Source organism: Heterodontus francisci, chromosome 12, assembly GCF_036365525.1.
Source record: "Heterodontus francisci isolate sHetFra1 chromosome 12, sHetFra1.hap1, whole genome shotgun sequence".
NCBI lineage: Eukaryota > Metazoa > Chordata > Chondrichthyes > Heterodontiformes > Heterodontidae > Heterodontus > Heterodontus francisci.
This window is the reverse complement of record NC_090382.1, coordinates 83212085-83228933: the sequence shown is the minus strand read 5'-3', so window position 1 is coordinate 83228933 and position 16849 is coordinate 83212085. Positions and strand designations below refer to the sequence as shown.

Here is a 16849-nt window from a genome sequence, read left to right as displayed (position 1 = left end):
AATCCTCACCAGATACCGGCAGGGTACCAGAGGACTGGAGGTCTGCGAACGTTACGCCATTGTTTAAAAAGGGTGCTGCGAGGTATAGGCCAAATAATTATAGGCCGGTCACTCTGACCTCAGTGGTGGGTAAGTTATTAGAATCAATTCAGAGAGATGGGATAAACTGTCACTTGGGCATGAATTAATCAGGGATAGTCAGCATGGATTTGTTAGGGGAAGGTCATGTCTTACTAACTTAATTGAATTTTTTGAGGAAGTAACAAGGAGGATTGTTGAGGGTAGCGCAGTGGATGTTGTCTACATGGATTTTAGTAAGGCTTTTGACAAGATCCCACATGGCCGACTGGTAAGAAAAGTTAAACCCTTCAGGGGAATGTGGCGAGTTGGATCCAAAATTGGCTCAGTGACAGAAAACAAAAGGTAATGGTCGACGGATGTTTTTGCGAATGGAAAGCGGTTTCCAGTGTCGTTCCACAGGGCTTAGTGTTGGGTCCGTCGTTGTTTGTGGTATATATTAATGATTTGGACTTAAATGTGGGAGGCATGATTGGGAAATTTGCCGTGAAGAGGATAGTTGTAGACTCCAGAATGATATCAACGGTTTGGTTGAGTGGGCAGAAAAGTGGCAAATGGAATTCGATCTGGAGAAGTGTAAGGTGATGCATTTGGGGAGGGTAAACAAGGCAAAGGAATACACAATAAATTGGAGGATATTGAGAGGGGTGGAGGAAATGAGAGACCTTGGAGTGCATGTCCACAGGTCCTTGAAGGTGGCAGGAGAGGTAGATAAAGTGGTGAAGAATGCATATGAAATGCTTTCCTTAATTGGCCGAAGTATAGAATACAAAAGCATATTATTCTTATTGGACACTTTCTAGGCTTCCATTGCACTGTCACAGTAAATGGCACCACTATGATATTGCAACTGGCAGCTTGGAGCAAGCAACATTTAGCGCCATAGAAACATTTCACTTATTAAATTCTGTGTAACTGGCATTTTTCAAAATATTAATTCACAAATCACATTTGACCACTATTATAATAGCTCTATAATACACAAACCATTGCACAGTGGTTCACAGATGGTTGAAGTAATTACATATCTGGAACTGAAGACATTATTTATTTGGATTACTTCTTTCACTTACATTGGACAAGGGAGTTAATTTTAAAGTAATGAAGCTTCAGCAAATATTTTCCAGTATAATGTGAGCAACCAGAAACAGTTGTAATTTACAAATGCAAAACAAAGGACTTGAACCAGTTACAAATGTCTTTGTTTCCTCGCTACTACAGACATTTTCACATTACAATTAGCGGGGACCTGACGAAAAACTTTTTCACCCAGAGGGTGGTGGGTGTTAGGAATTCACTGCCCGGATAGGTGATGGAGGCAAAACCCTCAACTCATTTAAAAGGTACCTGGACCTGCACTTGAAGTGCTGTAACCTGCAAGGCTATGGACCAGGTGCTGGAAGGTGGGATTAGAATGGGTGGCTAGTTTTTTTTTCTCAGCCGCCTCAGACAAGATGGGCTGAATGGCCTCTTTCTGTGCTGTAACTTTTCTATGGTTCTAAATTGCAATGACAGGATCATTGCTTAGCTGAGCTGAGCACATGCACCTGCAAGGATGCCTAAATTGTACTTGCTCCAAGCTTTCAGTTGCAATATCAGAGTGATGCCATTTACTGTGACAGTGAGGCGGAAGCCTAGAAAGTGTCCAATAAGAAATGTTGCTTTTCAGTCATATTCTCTCAATGGAACAAGGTAGTGGCTTTGGGAAATTTTGCTTGTAAAGGTTTGGGATTTTTTAAGCTTTTCACCTGGCATAACCTCCCAGCGAACTTGTATGGGTGGAATTTCTTAGTCGCCTGAGAGCTGGCCCAGGCATAATCTCCGCTGCTGAAATAGGGGGCAAGGGTGGAAAATTTGTCCCCTAGACTTTAAAGGGCAATGCAAACCCAGCAGAACCAGCTTTGAGCCTAAATGCCTGAGTGCCCCTTTCCTCCCTTGGGCAAGTGGAGGGGGGAAGCTTATCTGTCTTCCTGCAACCTAGGAATTTTAAGGATTCTGTCTCTCTCTTGCCTTGCGTTTAAAAATATTTCCACCTATAGCAGTTAGGAATTGAGGCAATTGAGTAGAATTTATCTTCCTTTTAAATGTGTGACTGTTCTTACAATTCAGCATTCTTGCAGTCCAGTATTTTAGGAGTAGTTCATATCACTTTCCAGCAGTTCAACTTAAAAGTGTAAAATTGCACCTGTTAAAGGTTTTGTAAGGGCAGTAGCCTCTACTCTCAACTTAAGTTGACCAAGGGAATTAAAAAGTCAAATGTATTTGGAGGCGTTCTTTGACACTGACTCTGCAATTTGTATAAGTGTATGAAGGCACCTTTTCTACATTTAAAGGAATTTCTTATCCTTTGTTTAGTGAAAAGTTAAATTTGATTATCAGTGAGTTATTTTCCAATAATCTTGCTGATTATTCTCTGCCAGGTCTCCACCTCAACTAATGCTCAGCAAAGTTTTCACCGCTCGTACTGGAGGTAGTGTCACTGGAAGTCTGAATACGTGGGTACCATTTCTATTATTTAAGAAACAACTTTCTTTCATTAAATTTTACGTACCCTATGTCAAGAACTTCTGAAAATAAACTTCATTTTTTAAAAAAAGCCATGCGAAGAAAAAATAAGTGCTAGAAATTTCCAATAAGAACAGAAAGCAGTAGAAATGTACAGTAGGTCTCTCATATCTGAAAGTAAAACAGCTTAATATTTAAGTGAGTTTTGATGCAAGATCTCACTTTCAACATTAACAAGGCTCATTTTCAGAAGCTGACTGATCTGTAACATTGGCTTCTTTGTCCAAGGAAGAAATGAGCTTTAAAAAGAAAAATTGATTGTGAGCAATCTGCTCCTAGGCCTTCAAAATTACTGGTAACTATCAATCAGGAGTCATACACATTTGCTGGAGGTTACTCTGCAGCATTTTGTTCCCAACCGCTCCCCCAACCCCCCCAGCCCACAGCCCTTCTCCTGTTGGAAAGTGCGATAACTCTGCTTCATGCCCCCTGACTATGATATGCAATGAGATCAGGTATTTAGTAATGAGAAATTGAACCTGCATCCTAATTTTTGGTGTAAAGTTGCATTATGATGATCACTCTCACAAGAGATTTGTTGCTGCTGAAACATTTTTTTGGATTGGTTTTACTTTGAGCATTGGCAAATATTACTGGTGTCCTCTGCACCCTGTCATAACCCAACCTTGCAGAGATCTGGGAAAATACATGATCTGATTACGTATCTTATGCTTGGATAATCATTGAAATACAATAGTTAGAATCAAAATCCAATAATTATCGTTTCAAGCTAAAAATGATTTTATTTTTCAGTGGTGCAGATTATGCTGTTGTAAAGTATATAAAGCTTTCCTTAAATGTAAACACAGGATTCTGCACATGGGCTCCACTGACAGCCTTTCCAGTTCTGAATGCTGATCGTAGACTATGACCTTTGCCTCAATGCTCTGTCCTACTGCTTATTTTAGTACTGTTGTGTTGCGCTACTGTGCTGCTCAGTATTGTACCTTTTTTAAAGCTGAGAGCATTATAATTCATGTTGAAATTATGGCCGGAGTTTTACACCGCCCTAGCGGGTCGGATAGGGGCAGCGTAAAATTGAGCGGCAGGCTCCTGGAGGCCTAACTGCCCCGATTCCACCTCCGGCCAGGTTTACGGAGGTCTGGCGGGGGGTGAGAAGCAGCCTGCCCGCCCGAGGCCATTCAAGACCCTTAAGTGGCCACTTAACTGTCACTTAAGGGCCCTCGCCTAGCTGCACGGGTATTTTACCCGTGGCAAGCGGGTGTGCTGGGGATGTGAAAGGTCGTCCAGCTATGGCTTCCGGCCTTTCCGCATCCTGGGGGGGACCTGGCAATCGGGAACAGGGTGCCCGATTGAGGGCTGCCCCCACCTCCTAACCTAACCCCGGATCCAAGACGACCCCTCCCCCCAAGCAACCACTCTAGCCTCACCAGGGCACGACCAATTCCCCTGGTGAGGCAACCCAGACTTACCTTCAGTACCGGTTCCTTGGTATCCTCCTCGGTCGGCTGGGCTGCAGTCCCAGCAGTGGCCACCGCTCCCGGTGACACAGCTGAGACTAAGAGCTGCCTGCTGATTGGCCAACAGCTCGCTGAGGTGGGACCTCCTCCCTCAAGTGGGTCAATCCCACCTTGGGTCAATTGAAGCCTGGGGATCCTTAAAATACAGGACGGATTCCCAGGCTGGGTGGAAGCGGGTTCGGCATCGACATTTATGTCGGAGTCCAGCTCCCATCCGCCCACTGTAAAATTCCGATCAATGACTTGGTTTCTCCATTATTTGAAACCCTTTTAATGTTCCCAATCTGAAAGCATTCACCAGTTCCTGACATTTTTATCAACCGTAGAAACAGTAGTCAGAATTTTCTCCACTTCAAAAAATGTTTGCAAGTCGGGGCCATTTCTGGGTCCTACCCCAGTCTTGCCAGTGGAGCAACTTCTGCCGCAATCTTTCCATAAGCAGTCAATTAAGAATCCATCTCCAGATGCGCCATCCAATTAGGGATGGTGGGCGGGCACTGGATGCAGGAGGGCCAATCAAAGCATCTGAAGAGAAGGGCGGCTGGCAGCCCCACTCAGAATGGTGTGCACTGCTCAGATGAGGGAGCCAGCGCCCCAAGATGGAGGCACACAAATAATGCTGGAACTGACAGCTCTGGGCGTTGGAATTTGTCTATCAGGTGGTGCCATCTGCAGGGAAAACGCTTCCTCTTGAAAGTGCTTGCCTGAGGACATACTGAATGAAATCTCTGTTCATTTAAAGATAACTCTAATTTTTATGCATAAATTGAGGAAACTAGGATCAATACAGTGATGCCTTTTAAGTTTATTAATGTTTCTCTTATAGGTTAAGGAACAATTCAGTAGGATAAGCCATTTTTTTCAACTGAGCTTTGTGAATTAATGCATGATTATCGTTTCGTCCTTTATTTTATGTGAATTAGTTGAGATGTCTTTTGATGAAGATTTATGTGTATATTTTAATGTATTTTAAGGTTACAAGACAGCCTTGAATTTATTAATCAGGACACTACTGCATCAAAGCCTTACCCAGATCAAAATGTTCTGATGAACAGCCTTATAGGTAAGTTCCATTGTGATTCAGTTTTGAGGTATATAAATGCTGATACTTTCAGATGTTTTCCTTTAAGAGGGAGTCAGCTTTACAGATATAATGCTTTTTACGTGAGGACCTGGACTAGGCAGTTAGCTCGTAAGATTTGCACAACACTGGACTTGGGTTCTAATTCATTAAGGTGTCTGCTACATCACAAGCTGTTCTGTGTAGATCCGTTATGTTGGCAGATGTCATGTATCTGATGAGGAAATTCTGAAGCATAGCATGACACCTACTAGAAGGTATTACCTAGATGGTGGGATGAACACACCTTTTATATATTTAAGGGCAGTGCTCCCATCATAATTTTCAGAATGGCTGTCAGCTGCTACCAAAATTCTGCTTCTCCAACTGATTGAACTGCCGTTTAGTAGGACATTGTGGTGCACTTTAAGATTCTGCTCATTAATCCAATCCTAATCAGTTCCCAAGAGCTATTGCCTGCCTTGTAGGTGCTGAATCCCTTGCTTTTCTATTGTTTAATAACCATTATCGTCCTGTGGGAGTGTTGGAGTTGGAGTCTTTTGGGGTCATTTACTCTGCAATGACATGCCTTATAATGGTAGAATGGAACCAGTTCAGCCGGATGCCTGAACCAGGCAGGTCCCTCGTGTTTCAAGGACTGTTGATTGACCAGCCAGTCTGGCTCACCAGTAGGATTTGGTGAGGTGGACCTGTGGCAATTCTTGCTACTCGGATAAGCCTAGAAGCCAGCGCCCTACTTGCTAAGCATCTCATTACTTGTTTTGTAAGGTAATCCTAGCTTACCTGTGCTTTATTCTGGTAAACTGCATAGTCTTAGCTGATTAAACTCTAGCAGTATTCCTGTACACAGAAGGTAGGGGAAGAGGGGTCCATGGGCCATAGCTGTTGCCAGCCTCTTAGGAAGTGGCATGCTTTGAAGACTTTAACTTACTCCACACCCTTCTTGTTGGGGTATTTTTAGTCCTCTGCCTTTAGAGATGAGGCTCACCAATGTGAAGAATTCCACACATACATTTATATCCAAACATTGTGGGAATAGTAATTTTCAGTGTGTGTTGCAAAGAACAAATACAGACAAGATGACCTGAATGGCATAATTGTGTGCTGAAAATTGCTGTGGTTCTATGGTGCATTTCCTGTGCAACCGAGTTTTATCCTCCAAATTTAAAAGAAGATTATTTTTTTCTCCCTCTGCATTATGGTCGGTGTGGTAAATAAGTGACATTTTCCAGCCTTTATGTGCGTCACCCGGAGCCTACCATTGGTAGTTGAGTGACAACAGCCCAAGGATGAATGCCCTTTTGATTTCTTATTTCTCTATCACCATGTTAGAATGGCGAGGGTTAAGAAAATTGCAGACATTAACTGATGTCAGTGACAATGTGTAGTGACAGACATTGGTCCGGCAGGGTGTTGTGATACCATGACATCTTTTAAATTTAATGTAAACTGAGAAATGGTACTAATTTAATCAAAAAATAAAGAGACAATGCAGACCAGAATCTAGATTAATGCAATCAGTGGTGCATTTTCTTATGTTGAAGCTAGAGGTGGTGGAGGAGTTAAAGTATAAAAATACATTATCCATCTGGTTGCAATTATGCATATAACAGTAACTTGACTATTGCTTTTATTTGATTATTGTCCTGTCTTCTAGATTGTTTTTTTGCTTTTCCCTCCAAATTACTGTTAACCCATTGATGACTGCATTCATTTTCTAATAGTAGAAATATTGTGAAAAGAATTTAATATTTTATGTCATGAATAATACAGAATATTATCAAGAAGAACATCTTTGGTTTTCTAAGCCATCTTTTCATTGGGTCCATAAATTTCAAGCTTGATCCATCTTATCTTTGTGGTTACCTTTTTTTTTCTCCAAGCAGATGTGGAGGCACAGAAAGGAGAATGTAACTTCCAGTTATAACCTAATGGCTTAACATGCAGCCTCTAGGGCAGAGGAGGAGGAGGGCTTTTCGTACTTAAATTTATCATTGGAATTTCATATTAAATGAAAACACTTGCGCATAATCCCCATGCTAAAGAAATAGATTTTTTGCCTTGTATCCATTGATTCAGTTTTCAACATAAAATAACTAAGTGGTTTTTCCACAATATCTGCTTTTAGTCCATTTATTTAAGGAATTCTCAAAAGGTCTATCTGTTTTCATTTGAACTTTTGAGAATTTTGTTTCTTAAAAGATTTCTTTCTCTGCCACTAATCCATGTCCTGTTTAGGCGTGAATGAAAGTTCATTTGTTTTAAGCGATTTTTCCTCTTTCAAATGTTACGACCAGGTGAGGAAGGGGTATCAACTTCCCCTTTTGCCCTTTTTCTGGTTTGACCACAGCAGGGTTTATCTTTTTAGCACAGTGATTTAACTTATCACCTCAGTGAGCACTTGCTCCTGTTCCTCTCATATATACTTGCAAATGAACCAGTCAGACAGGTTTTCTTGAGTTTAAACAAGAAAGATGTAAGTTTATTAACCTTATCACTCTAAACCAGTTAAAATTACTAAAATATGTGATGCATCCACGCTCACATTCACATGAGAGGCGCACACACAAACAATCACAGAATCGTTACAGTGCTGAAGGAGGCCATTTGGCCCATCGTGTCCACACTGGCGCTCTGAAAGAGCAATTCCCTCAGTTCCATTCCTCTGCCTTCTCCCTGTAACCCTGCACATTCTTCTTTTTCAGATAACTGTTCAATTCCCTTTTGAATGCTTCAGTTGAACCTGCCACCACCACACTCTTGGGAAGTGCATTCCAAACCTTAACCACTTGCTGTGTGAAAAAGTTTTTCCTCATGTCGCTTTTGCTTCTCTTACAAAATACTTTTAAATCTGTGCCCTCTCATTCTTGATCCTTTCACGAGTGGGAACAGTTTCTCTCCATCTACTCTGTCCAAACCCCTCATGATTTTGAATATCTCTATCAAGTCACCTCAGCTTTCTCTTCTCCAAGGAAAACAGTGCTAACTTCTCCAATCTATCTTCATTACTGAAATTCCTCATCCCTGGAACCATTCTCATTAATCTTTTCTGTACTCTCTCCAATGCCCTCACGTCTTCCCTAAAGTGCGGCGCCCAGAACTGGACACCATACTCCAGCTGAAGCCGTACTAGTGTCTTATACAAGTTCAACATAACTTCCTTGCTCTTGTACTCTATGCCCCTATTAATAAAGCCCAGGATACTGTATGCTTTATTAACTGTGCTGTCAACCTGACCTGCCACCTTCAGTGACTTATGCACATGTACATCTAGGTCCCTTTGCTCTTGCACCCCCTTTAGAATTGTACTCTTTATTCTATTATATATTTGAGGTGGGATTAATTAATGATCTCATAGTTAAGGATCCTCCAGGGAAGAGTGATCATAGCATGCTAGAATTTCAAATTCAGTTTGAGGGCGAGAAACTGGAATCCCACACTAGCATTCTGGAGTTAAACAAAGGTAATTACATAGGCATGAGGACAGATTTGGCCCTAGTAGACTGGGCAGGAAGACTAAAAGGTAGGACAGTTGAAGAGCAGTGGCAAATGTTTAAGGAGATATTCAATTCCTCCCAACTAAAATATATTCCAGAGAAGAAGAAAGATTGTAAGAGGGGGACACAACATCCATGGCTCAGCAAGGAAGTTAAGGATAACATGAAGATAAAAGCTAAGGCATACCATATTGCAAAGGCCAATGGCAGGCTGGAAGATTGGGAAACTTTTAAAGATCAACAAATGGTTACTAAAAAAGTAATAAGAGCAAAAGTAAATTATGAAAGAAAACTAGCACAAAATATAAAAACGGATAGCAAAAGCTTCTATAAGTATATGAAAGGGAAGAGAGTAGCTAAAGTGAATGTTGGTCCCTTGGAGGATGAGACTGGGGAGTTAATAGAGGGGAACACAGAAATGGCGGAGACACTAAATCAGTATTTTGCCTTAATTTTCACGGTGGAGGACACTAGTACCATCCCAATAGTACAGGTAATGCAGAGATTATAGAAAGGGAGGAACTTAGAACAATCATCATCACTAGGGAAAAAGTACTGAGCAAACTATTGGGAATGAAGGCAGACAAGTCCCCAGGGTCTGATGGCCTACATCCTTGGTTCGTAAAGGAAGTGGCAGCCGAGATAGTGGATCCATTGGTTATAATATTCCAAAATTCCCTGGATGCGGCAAAGGTTCCAGTGGATTGGAAAAAAGCTAATATAACGCCCTTATTCAGAAAGGGAGGGAGACAGAAAGTAGGAAACCATAGACCAGTTAGTTTAACATCTGTCGTGGGGAAATTGTATGAATCCATTATTAAGGAAGTAATAACAGAACATTTAGAAAGTCAAAACACAATCCATCAGGGTCAGCATGGTTTTATGAAGGGTAAATCATGTTTAACTAATTTGTTAGAGTTCTTCGAAGCTGTAACAAGCAAAGTGGATAATGGAGATCCTGTAGATCTAGTATATCTGGACTTCCAGAAGGCATTTGATAAGGTGCTGAACAAAAGGTTAATACACAAGGTAAGATCACATGGGGTTAGGGGCAATTTATTAGCTTGGATAGAGGATTGACTAACCAACAGAAAACAGAGAGTCAGGATAAATGGGTCTTTTTCTGGTTGGCAAGATGTAACTAGTGGGGTGCCACAGGGATCAGTTCTCGGGGCCCCAACTATTTACAATCTATATTAATGACTTGGATGCAGGGTTAGAAGGTACTATAGCCAAATTTGCAGATGACACTAAAATACGTGGGATAGCAAGTTGCTATAAAGAAATAAGAAATTTACAAATGGATATGGATAGGTTAGGTGAATGGGCCAAAATTTGGGAGATGGCATTTAATGTGGATAAGTGAGAGGTTATCCATTTTTGTCGGAAGAATAGAAAGGCAAATTATTATCTAAATGGAGAGAAACTTCAGAGTGCTTCGGTGCAGAGGGATCCAGGTGTCCCAGTACATGAATCGCAGTAAACTAGTACGCAGGTACAGCAGGTAATAAGGAAGGCAAATGGAATTTTGGCATTTATTGCTAAAGGAATAGAGTATAAAAGTATGGAAGTGTTGCTGCAACTGAACAAGGCATTGGTGAGACCGTACCTGGAGTATTGCGTACAGTTTTGGTCCCCTTACTTGAGGAGGGATGTAGTTGCACTGGAGGCAGTTCAGAGGACATTCACTAGATTGATTCCAGAGATGAGGGGTTTGTCTTAGGAAGCGAGATTGAGCAGTTTAGGCCTTTACTCTCTAGAGTTTAGAAGAATGAGAGGAGATCTAATTGAGGTATACAAGATGATTAAGGGGATTGACAAAGTTGACGTAGAGGGAATGTTTCCTCTTGTGGGGCAATCTAGAACGAGAGGTCATAGTTTTAGGATAAGGAATAGCAGATTTAAAACCGAGATAAGGAGAAATTACTTCTTTCAAAGAGTCGTGCGTCTGTGGAATTCACTACCCCAGGGTGTGGTGGATGCCGGGACATTGGGTAAATTTAAGGAGGAGATGGACAGATTTTTAATTAGTAATGGGTTGAAGGGTTATGGAGAATGGGCAGGAAAGTGGAGTTGAGGCCAAGATTGGATCAGCTATGATCTTATTGAATGGCGGAGCAGGCTCGAGGGGCTGAATTGCCTAGTCCTGCTCCTAGTTCTTAAATATTCTTATATTTTCATGCTCTCTCTTTGCTTCCCTTATTTGCTTTTTCACTTCCCTTCTGGACCTTCTATATTCAGCCTGGTTCTCAATAGTATTTTCGACCTGGCATCTGTCATAAGCACACTTTTTCTTCTTGATCTTAATCTCTACCTCATTCGTCATCCAGGGAGCTCTGGATTTGTTTGCCTTACTTTTCCCCTTCGAGGGAACATACCTTGACTGTGCCCAAACTATCTCCTCTTTGAAGATAGCCCATTGTTGATCTGTTGGTTTTCCTGCCAGCTTTTGACTCCAATTTATTTGGCCCAGCTCCATTCTTAGCCCATTGAAGTTGGCCTTCCCCCACTTAATTATTCTTACCCTGGATTACTGTTTGTCCTTTTCCATAGTCAGCCTAAACCTTATGATACAATGATCACTATCCCCTAAATGCTGTCCTACTGGTACTTGATCCACTTGGCCCACCTCATTCCAAGAACCAGGTCTAGCAGTGCCTCCTTGCTCGTTGGATTAGCAACATACTGTTGCAGAAAATTTTCCTGAACACACTCTAGGAACTCTTGCCCCTCACTGCCCTTTACACCACTATTATCCCAGTCTATGTTTGGATAATTAAAACCTCCCATTATAACTACCCTATAATTTTTTCACCTCTAATTTCCTTGCAAATTTGTTCCTCCGCGTCCTTCCCATTAGTTGGTGTCCTATAGCCAATACCGAGCAATGTAACTGCACCTTTTTTGTTCCTTAGCTCTGGCCAAACTGATTCTGTCCTCGACCCCTCTGAGACATCCTTTTTCTCCAGCACTGCAATGCTGTCCTTAATCAGTACTGCCACACCTCCCACATTTTCCCTTTCCTACCTTTCCTGGACACCTTGTATCCAGGAATATTTAACACTCAGTCTTGTCCTTCTTTGAGCGAAGTCTCTTATAGCCACAACATCATATTTCCACATGGCACTCTGTGCCAGTAACTCACCAGTCTTATTAATCACACTCAGTGCATTCACATACATGCACATTAACCCTGATATAGACTTTATTACTTTCTCCCTTACTCTGACCCCACCTAACAACTTACTATTCCCTACTCTCGTGCTATCTATCTTCCCCAGTATTCTGTGCACCTTGGTATTCCTCTCTGATACTTGCTCCTGGTTCCCACACCCCTGACAAGTTACTAGTTTTGCTTCCCTCCAACCTGAGCTCCCTCTCAGCTTCCCACCCCCCTGACAATTTAGTTTAAACCCTCCCCAACAGCACTAGCAAATTTCCCTGCGAGGATATTTGCCCCAGTCCTGCTAAGTTGCAACCTGTCCATCTTGTACAGGTCCCACCTACCCCAGAACTGGTCCCAATGTCTCAGAAATCTGATGCCCTCCCTCCTACACCAGTTCTCCAGCCACATGTTCAATCACTCAATTCTCCTATTCCTATGCTCACTTGCATGTGGGACTGGGAGTAATCCTGAGGCTACTGCTTTTGAGGTCCTGCTTTTTAATCTCCATCCTAGCTCCCTAAAATCTGCTTTCAGGACCTCATCCCCCTTCTTAGCTATGTCATTGTTACCAATGTGGACCATGACTTCGGGCTGTTCCCCCTCCCCGAGAAGAGTGTCCTGCAGCTGCTCCATGACATCCTTGACCCTGGCAGCAGGGAGACAGCACACCATCCTGGAGTCACGTTTACTGCAGCAGAAATGCCTGTCTGTTCCCCTAATTAACGAAACCCCGATCATTACTGCTCTTCCACTCCTCTTCCGCCTCTCCTGTGCAGCTGAGCCACCTGTAGTGCTACAAATTTGGCTGTTACTGCACTCCTCTGAGGAACCATCGCCCTCATCATTATCCAAAATGGAAAGCCGATTAGCGAGTGAGATCACATCAGGACTCCTGCACTACCTGTCTAGTTCTCTTAGACTGCCTGGCGATCACCCATTCCCTATCTGCCTGCATGCTCCTAACCTGCGGTGTGACCACCTCCCTAAACGTGCTATCCACGTAGTCCTCCGCCTGGCGGCTGCACAGCAGTAACTCCAGCCACGGCTCGAGTTCCAAAACCCAGAGCCCAAGCTTCTGCAACCAGTGACACTTCCTCCAGGTGTGTTTGTCTAGGACACATGGTGCGTCCATGATTTCCCACGTACCACAGGCTGTACATTCCACTCAGCAGAGCTGCCCTGCCATATCGTAATTTTACAGACTATTTATTACAAGTAGAATAGCTTACCAGGTGCTCAGCTACCAGCTCTTTCAACTGCACAGAAGCAAGAACCAAACACTCGATGGTTAAAAAAGTAGAAGAAAAAGTAGAAAAATGGAGCACCTGCTCCCCTCTTCACCGAATTCGCCACTCACCAAACTCGAATCTCCACATTCGGCTTGCAATCTGCACGCCGTTTTATATAGATTACAGAGGGGAGAACAGAATTGGGAGGTTGAAGTAAAGTCTGTAATAAATGGAATTTAAGTACGGAGTCTCAGGCGGAATTTTACGCCACCCCTATGAGCCGGTTTGGGGGGTGGTGTAAAATGGAGCGGGAGGCTCCAGGCGGCCTTCCTGACCAGCATCTGCCTCCGTCCCGCTTTACGTAGGGCGGGGGGTTGGGGACGAAAAACGGGCTGCCCGCCCCAGGCCAATCAGTACCCTTAAGTTGCCAATTAACAGCCACTTAAAGGCCTTCACCCGCCTCCACGCAGATTTTACGCATGGCAAGTGGGCCATCCTGGATCCAGGAAAGGCCGCCTGGGAAACACTGGTGGCCTCTCCATGCCCCGGGGGTGGGCCCTGACAATCGGGCACAGGATGCCCGATAGAGGGCCGCCCCCATTTCACCAACCACCCCCAAGACGCCCCCTACCCCGACCCCGCCCCCTCCCCTCCCCAAATGACCACCCTTGCCTCACCAATCGGGGCCTGAGCAATTACCCCCAGCGAAGCAACCCAAACTTAGCTGGACTCCTGGCTCCATGTCCTCGGCTGGGCTACAGTCCCAGCAGTGCCACCGCTAAGAGCTGCCGGCAGCTCAATGAGGCAGGACTTCTTCACTCAAGCGGATAGAAGTTCCGCCTCGAAACAATTAAATCCTGGGACCCTGTAAAATGTGGGACGGATCCCCAGGCTAGGTGGAAGCAAGTTCGCCACCGACTTTTATGTTGGCGGCCAGCTTTCGTCCACCCAACATAAAATCCAGCCCTCAGTGTCTTTAATTGAAGTTAAAGTCTTGAAGTCCTCGCTGGGCCATGTGCACAAGTCAGCCTTGCTTCACTGGTTCCGGAAGGCCGAAGAGAGGCTTTATCCGTCGTCTTTGTTGCTGACTGTGAGGATCTGTAGATTTGAGGTTTAGCTGCAGCTGAGGCTTCTCTGGGACTTTACTGAAGAGGGAGAGAGAGAGATGTTTCTTCCTTGGAGTTCAGTTACTGTATGCTTACTGAGGCACAATTCACAAACTCTGAGTCATGTGACCACCTCTGTTTGAAACAGCACCTTCTGGAAGGATCTTTGAAATTCAAGGCTGTTCATACATACTTGGGTGTGGGGGGGGGGGCGTTGGCTCTTTTAAAGTCAATGGGTGTTGTTGGCTTTTGACGATCAACATCGACAAAATCATTCTAGGTAATTGAATCAGAGAGCACCCACATCGCTCTGTCTAGACTGGGTAATCACCTCTGTTCCCACCTGGTTTTTGGCTTCTCACATGCAAATTTTGCGTGTCCATCTTTAGCTGGTCTGTTCCGCTTTTTAAAAGTTATTTGTAATAATGTCAAGTAAAAAGTCTCAGGCAAAGTGCCTTACGGTGAAATCAATATCTCCAGTAGGCATGTGGGGTTTCCATTATACAAACCAGTAATTTGGAGGGAAGGGAAAGAAGAGAGAGAGAGTATGTGTAAAAATACCTTTTGACCCAGAAATAATTCTGTTGTGCTTATTTTTTAACTACCTTTGCTTTTGGTTTCAAAAGGGACTCGATGTGGTGTTCTAACCTTTATGTATGATGGCTTTACTAATCCCATTCTTCTGTCTTGTGTTTTTCTTTTTCTATTTTTGTTACAATTTTGCTCCATAGGTTTCTCACAGCTTTGCAGCCCTAGGCGGGCACCAGGTGTTTCTGAACCAGCACCGCTCCGCCTGATCCGGAGCGCTTCTTTCTTTGCAGGTTTGCATAGTGTCTCTGGGTTCTGGACTCTGTGTCAGTGTGTATTAGCTGAGCATGAATTTGTAGCTGTGGAAATGAGGTTCTTACTTTCCGTAAATTGACAACATTAAAATATTTGGCCAAAATTCCAAAAAGGGCAGTTGGTCATTATTTCTAAAAGTTGATGTTAGTAGATCATATGTTAATAACTCCTCAGATGGCATGGGACTGCATTGACTGTAGAAAAGAAAAATATGTGTGCGCGCGCGCCTCCCTCTCCCCACCCCACTGGCCGCCTCTGTCTCCCCTCCCCTTTTTGTTTCTCATTTTCTCCCCCCATTCCCCACCCACTCCCCCCATTCTCTCCCCCCCCCCCCCCCCCCTTTACGCTTATCTAGTTTTCTTTTGGAAGCATGAGAGCTGTATTGCCCCAACCTCTTCCTTTGATAGCGCATTCTACATTCTGACCACTTGCTGAAGAAATGTCTCATTATTTGCCTGTTGAATTTATTTGTAAATATCTTGTATTTGCAGCCCAAGTTTTGGATTCTCCCACAAATGGAAACATTCATTCCATGTCTACCTATCTAACCCATTCACAATTATACAGACCTCTATCTGGCCTGCTTTAAGTCTTTTCGAAAGGAAATCTCCCCAACCTGTTTGATCTTTCCGATAGCTGTAATCTCTCAGTTCTGGTACCATCCTTGTCATTTTTTTCCCCCACTTTCTCCAGTGATTATAGTACGGAGACTGTACCTGACCAGGGTCCTCTATAATTTAACATATCTTCACTGTTTTTAAGTTCTATACCCTGGAAATAAATCCCATGGCTTTATTTTTAATTGTTTTGCTGACCTGTGATGGTGCTTTTAATTTGTTCACCTGTATTCCTAGATTCCTTGCTCTTCTGCCCCATTCAGTTGCTTATTTTCAAAGGTGTAAATGATGATTATTTTTTCTACCAGAATGCATCACTTCATTTGCAGCATAACTGCCTATTCTGCAAGTTTTCTAATGTCGTCTTGCATTATGTTGCATTCTTTCTCAGTGTTAGCTATACCTCCAGTTTGGTGTCATTTAGTTGATACAACCTGAGATTTGGTAGGATAGGGTGGCCTCATTAGTTTTCTTGCTGTTTATCACTGTATCTTTGTCTTGAACATGGCTGTTGAGTGACTATTCCTATCTCAATCCATCTTGTGAAGCAGCTGATAACTGGCAAAGTACGAATGCTGATTGACATGAGACTGAGATTTCAAGTTTGTGATGTTCTGGTGTTTGGCAGTCTAATGCGGCACCACTAGAGACCACAGAAATCCATCCTTCATTGGCTTGTGATTTGATGGACTTTGTGTGAACCTCATTTCCACAGGCATGGAACACGACTCATAAATAATTTAAGATACCTACAGCAAATAACTGCATGTACTGGTTATTCTTTCTCTCCCAAATTAAGTTTTCAGAAAATGATACGGACTTGAATGTTAAATATTATTCAAGAATTAAACCAATTTGAAAACCCTCACTTTCCAGATCTCAAATGTCAAAACACTTTGAGATTGCTTCAAGGTGACTGGTTGAATTTTTGAACGTTGTTGATTGTTAGTAGCACCCAAGTTTGCATGCTTTTTTTGCTTGAGGCAGGTGCTTCTCCAAACAACTGTAGAGTAATGGCAGACCAGCATCTTAAATAGTAAGCCTTGACCCAATGTGTTTTTGACTTCAAGGTTTTTCAGGATAAGCTGTCAAGCAAAAAGGCTGAAATTGTAATCCACTGACCAATTCATGCCATCTGCTGCGAGTAGGATTCTAGTCTTTTAAATGAGAGAAGAGCATAACCATA

At 43.0% G+C, this 16849-nt stretch overlaps 1 protein-coding gene across 1 annotated transcript in view; it reads left to right on the top strand.

The window, feature by feature from the left end:
- Nucleotides 1–16849, top strand: part of LOC137375960 (folliculin-interacting protein 1-like) — a 132620-nt gene that overhangs the window by 70979 nt on the left and 44792 nt on the right. Inside the window, 3 exon segments of the mRNA XM_068043760.1 lie at nt 2499–2573; nt 5099–5187; nt 14935–15024. Coding sequence (XP_067899861.1) covers nt 2499–2573; nt 5099–5187; nt 14935–15024 — 254 coding nt within the window.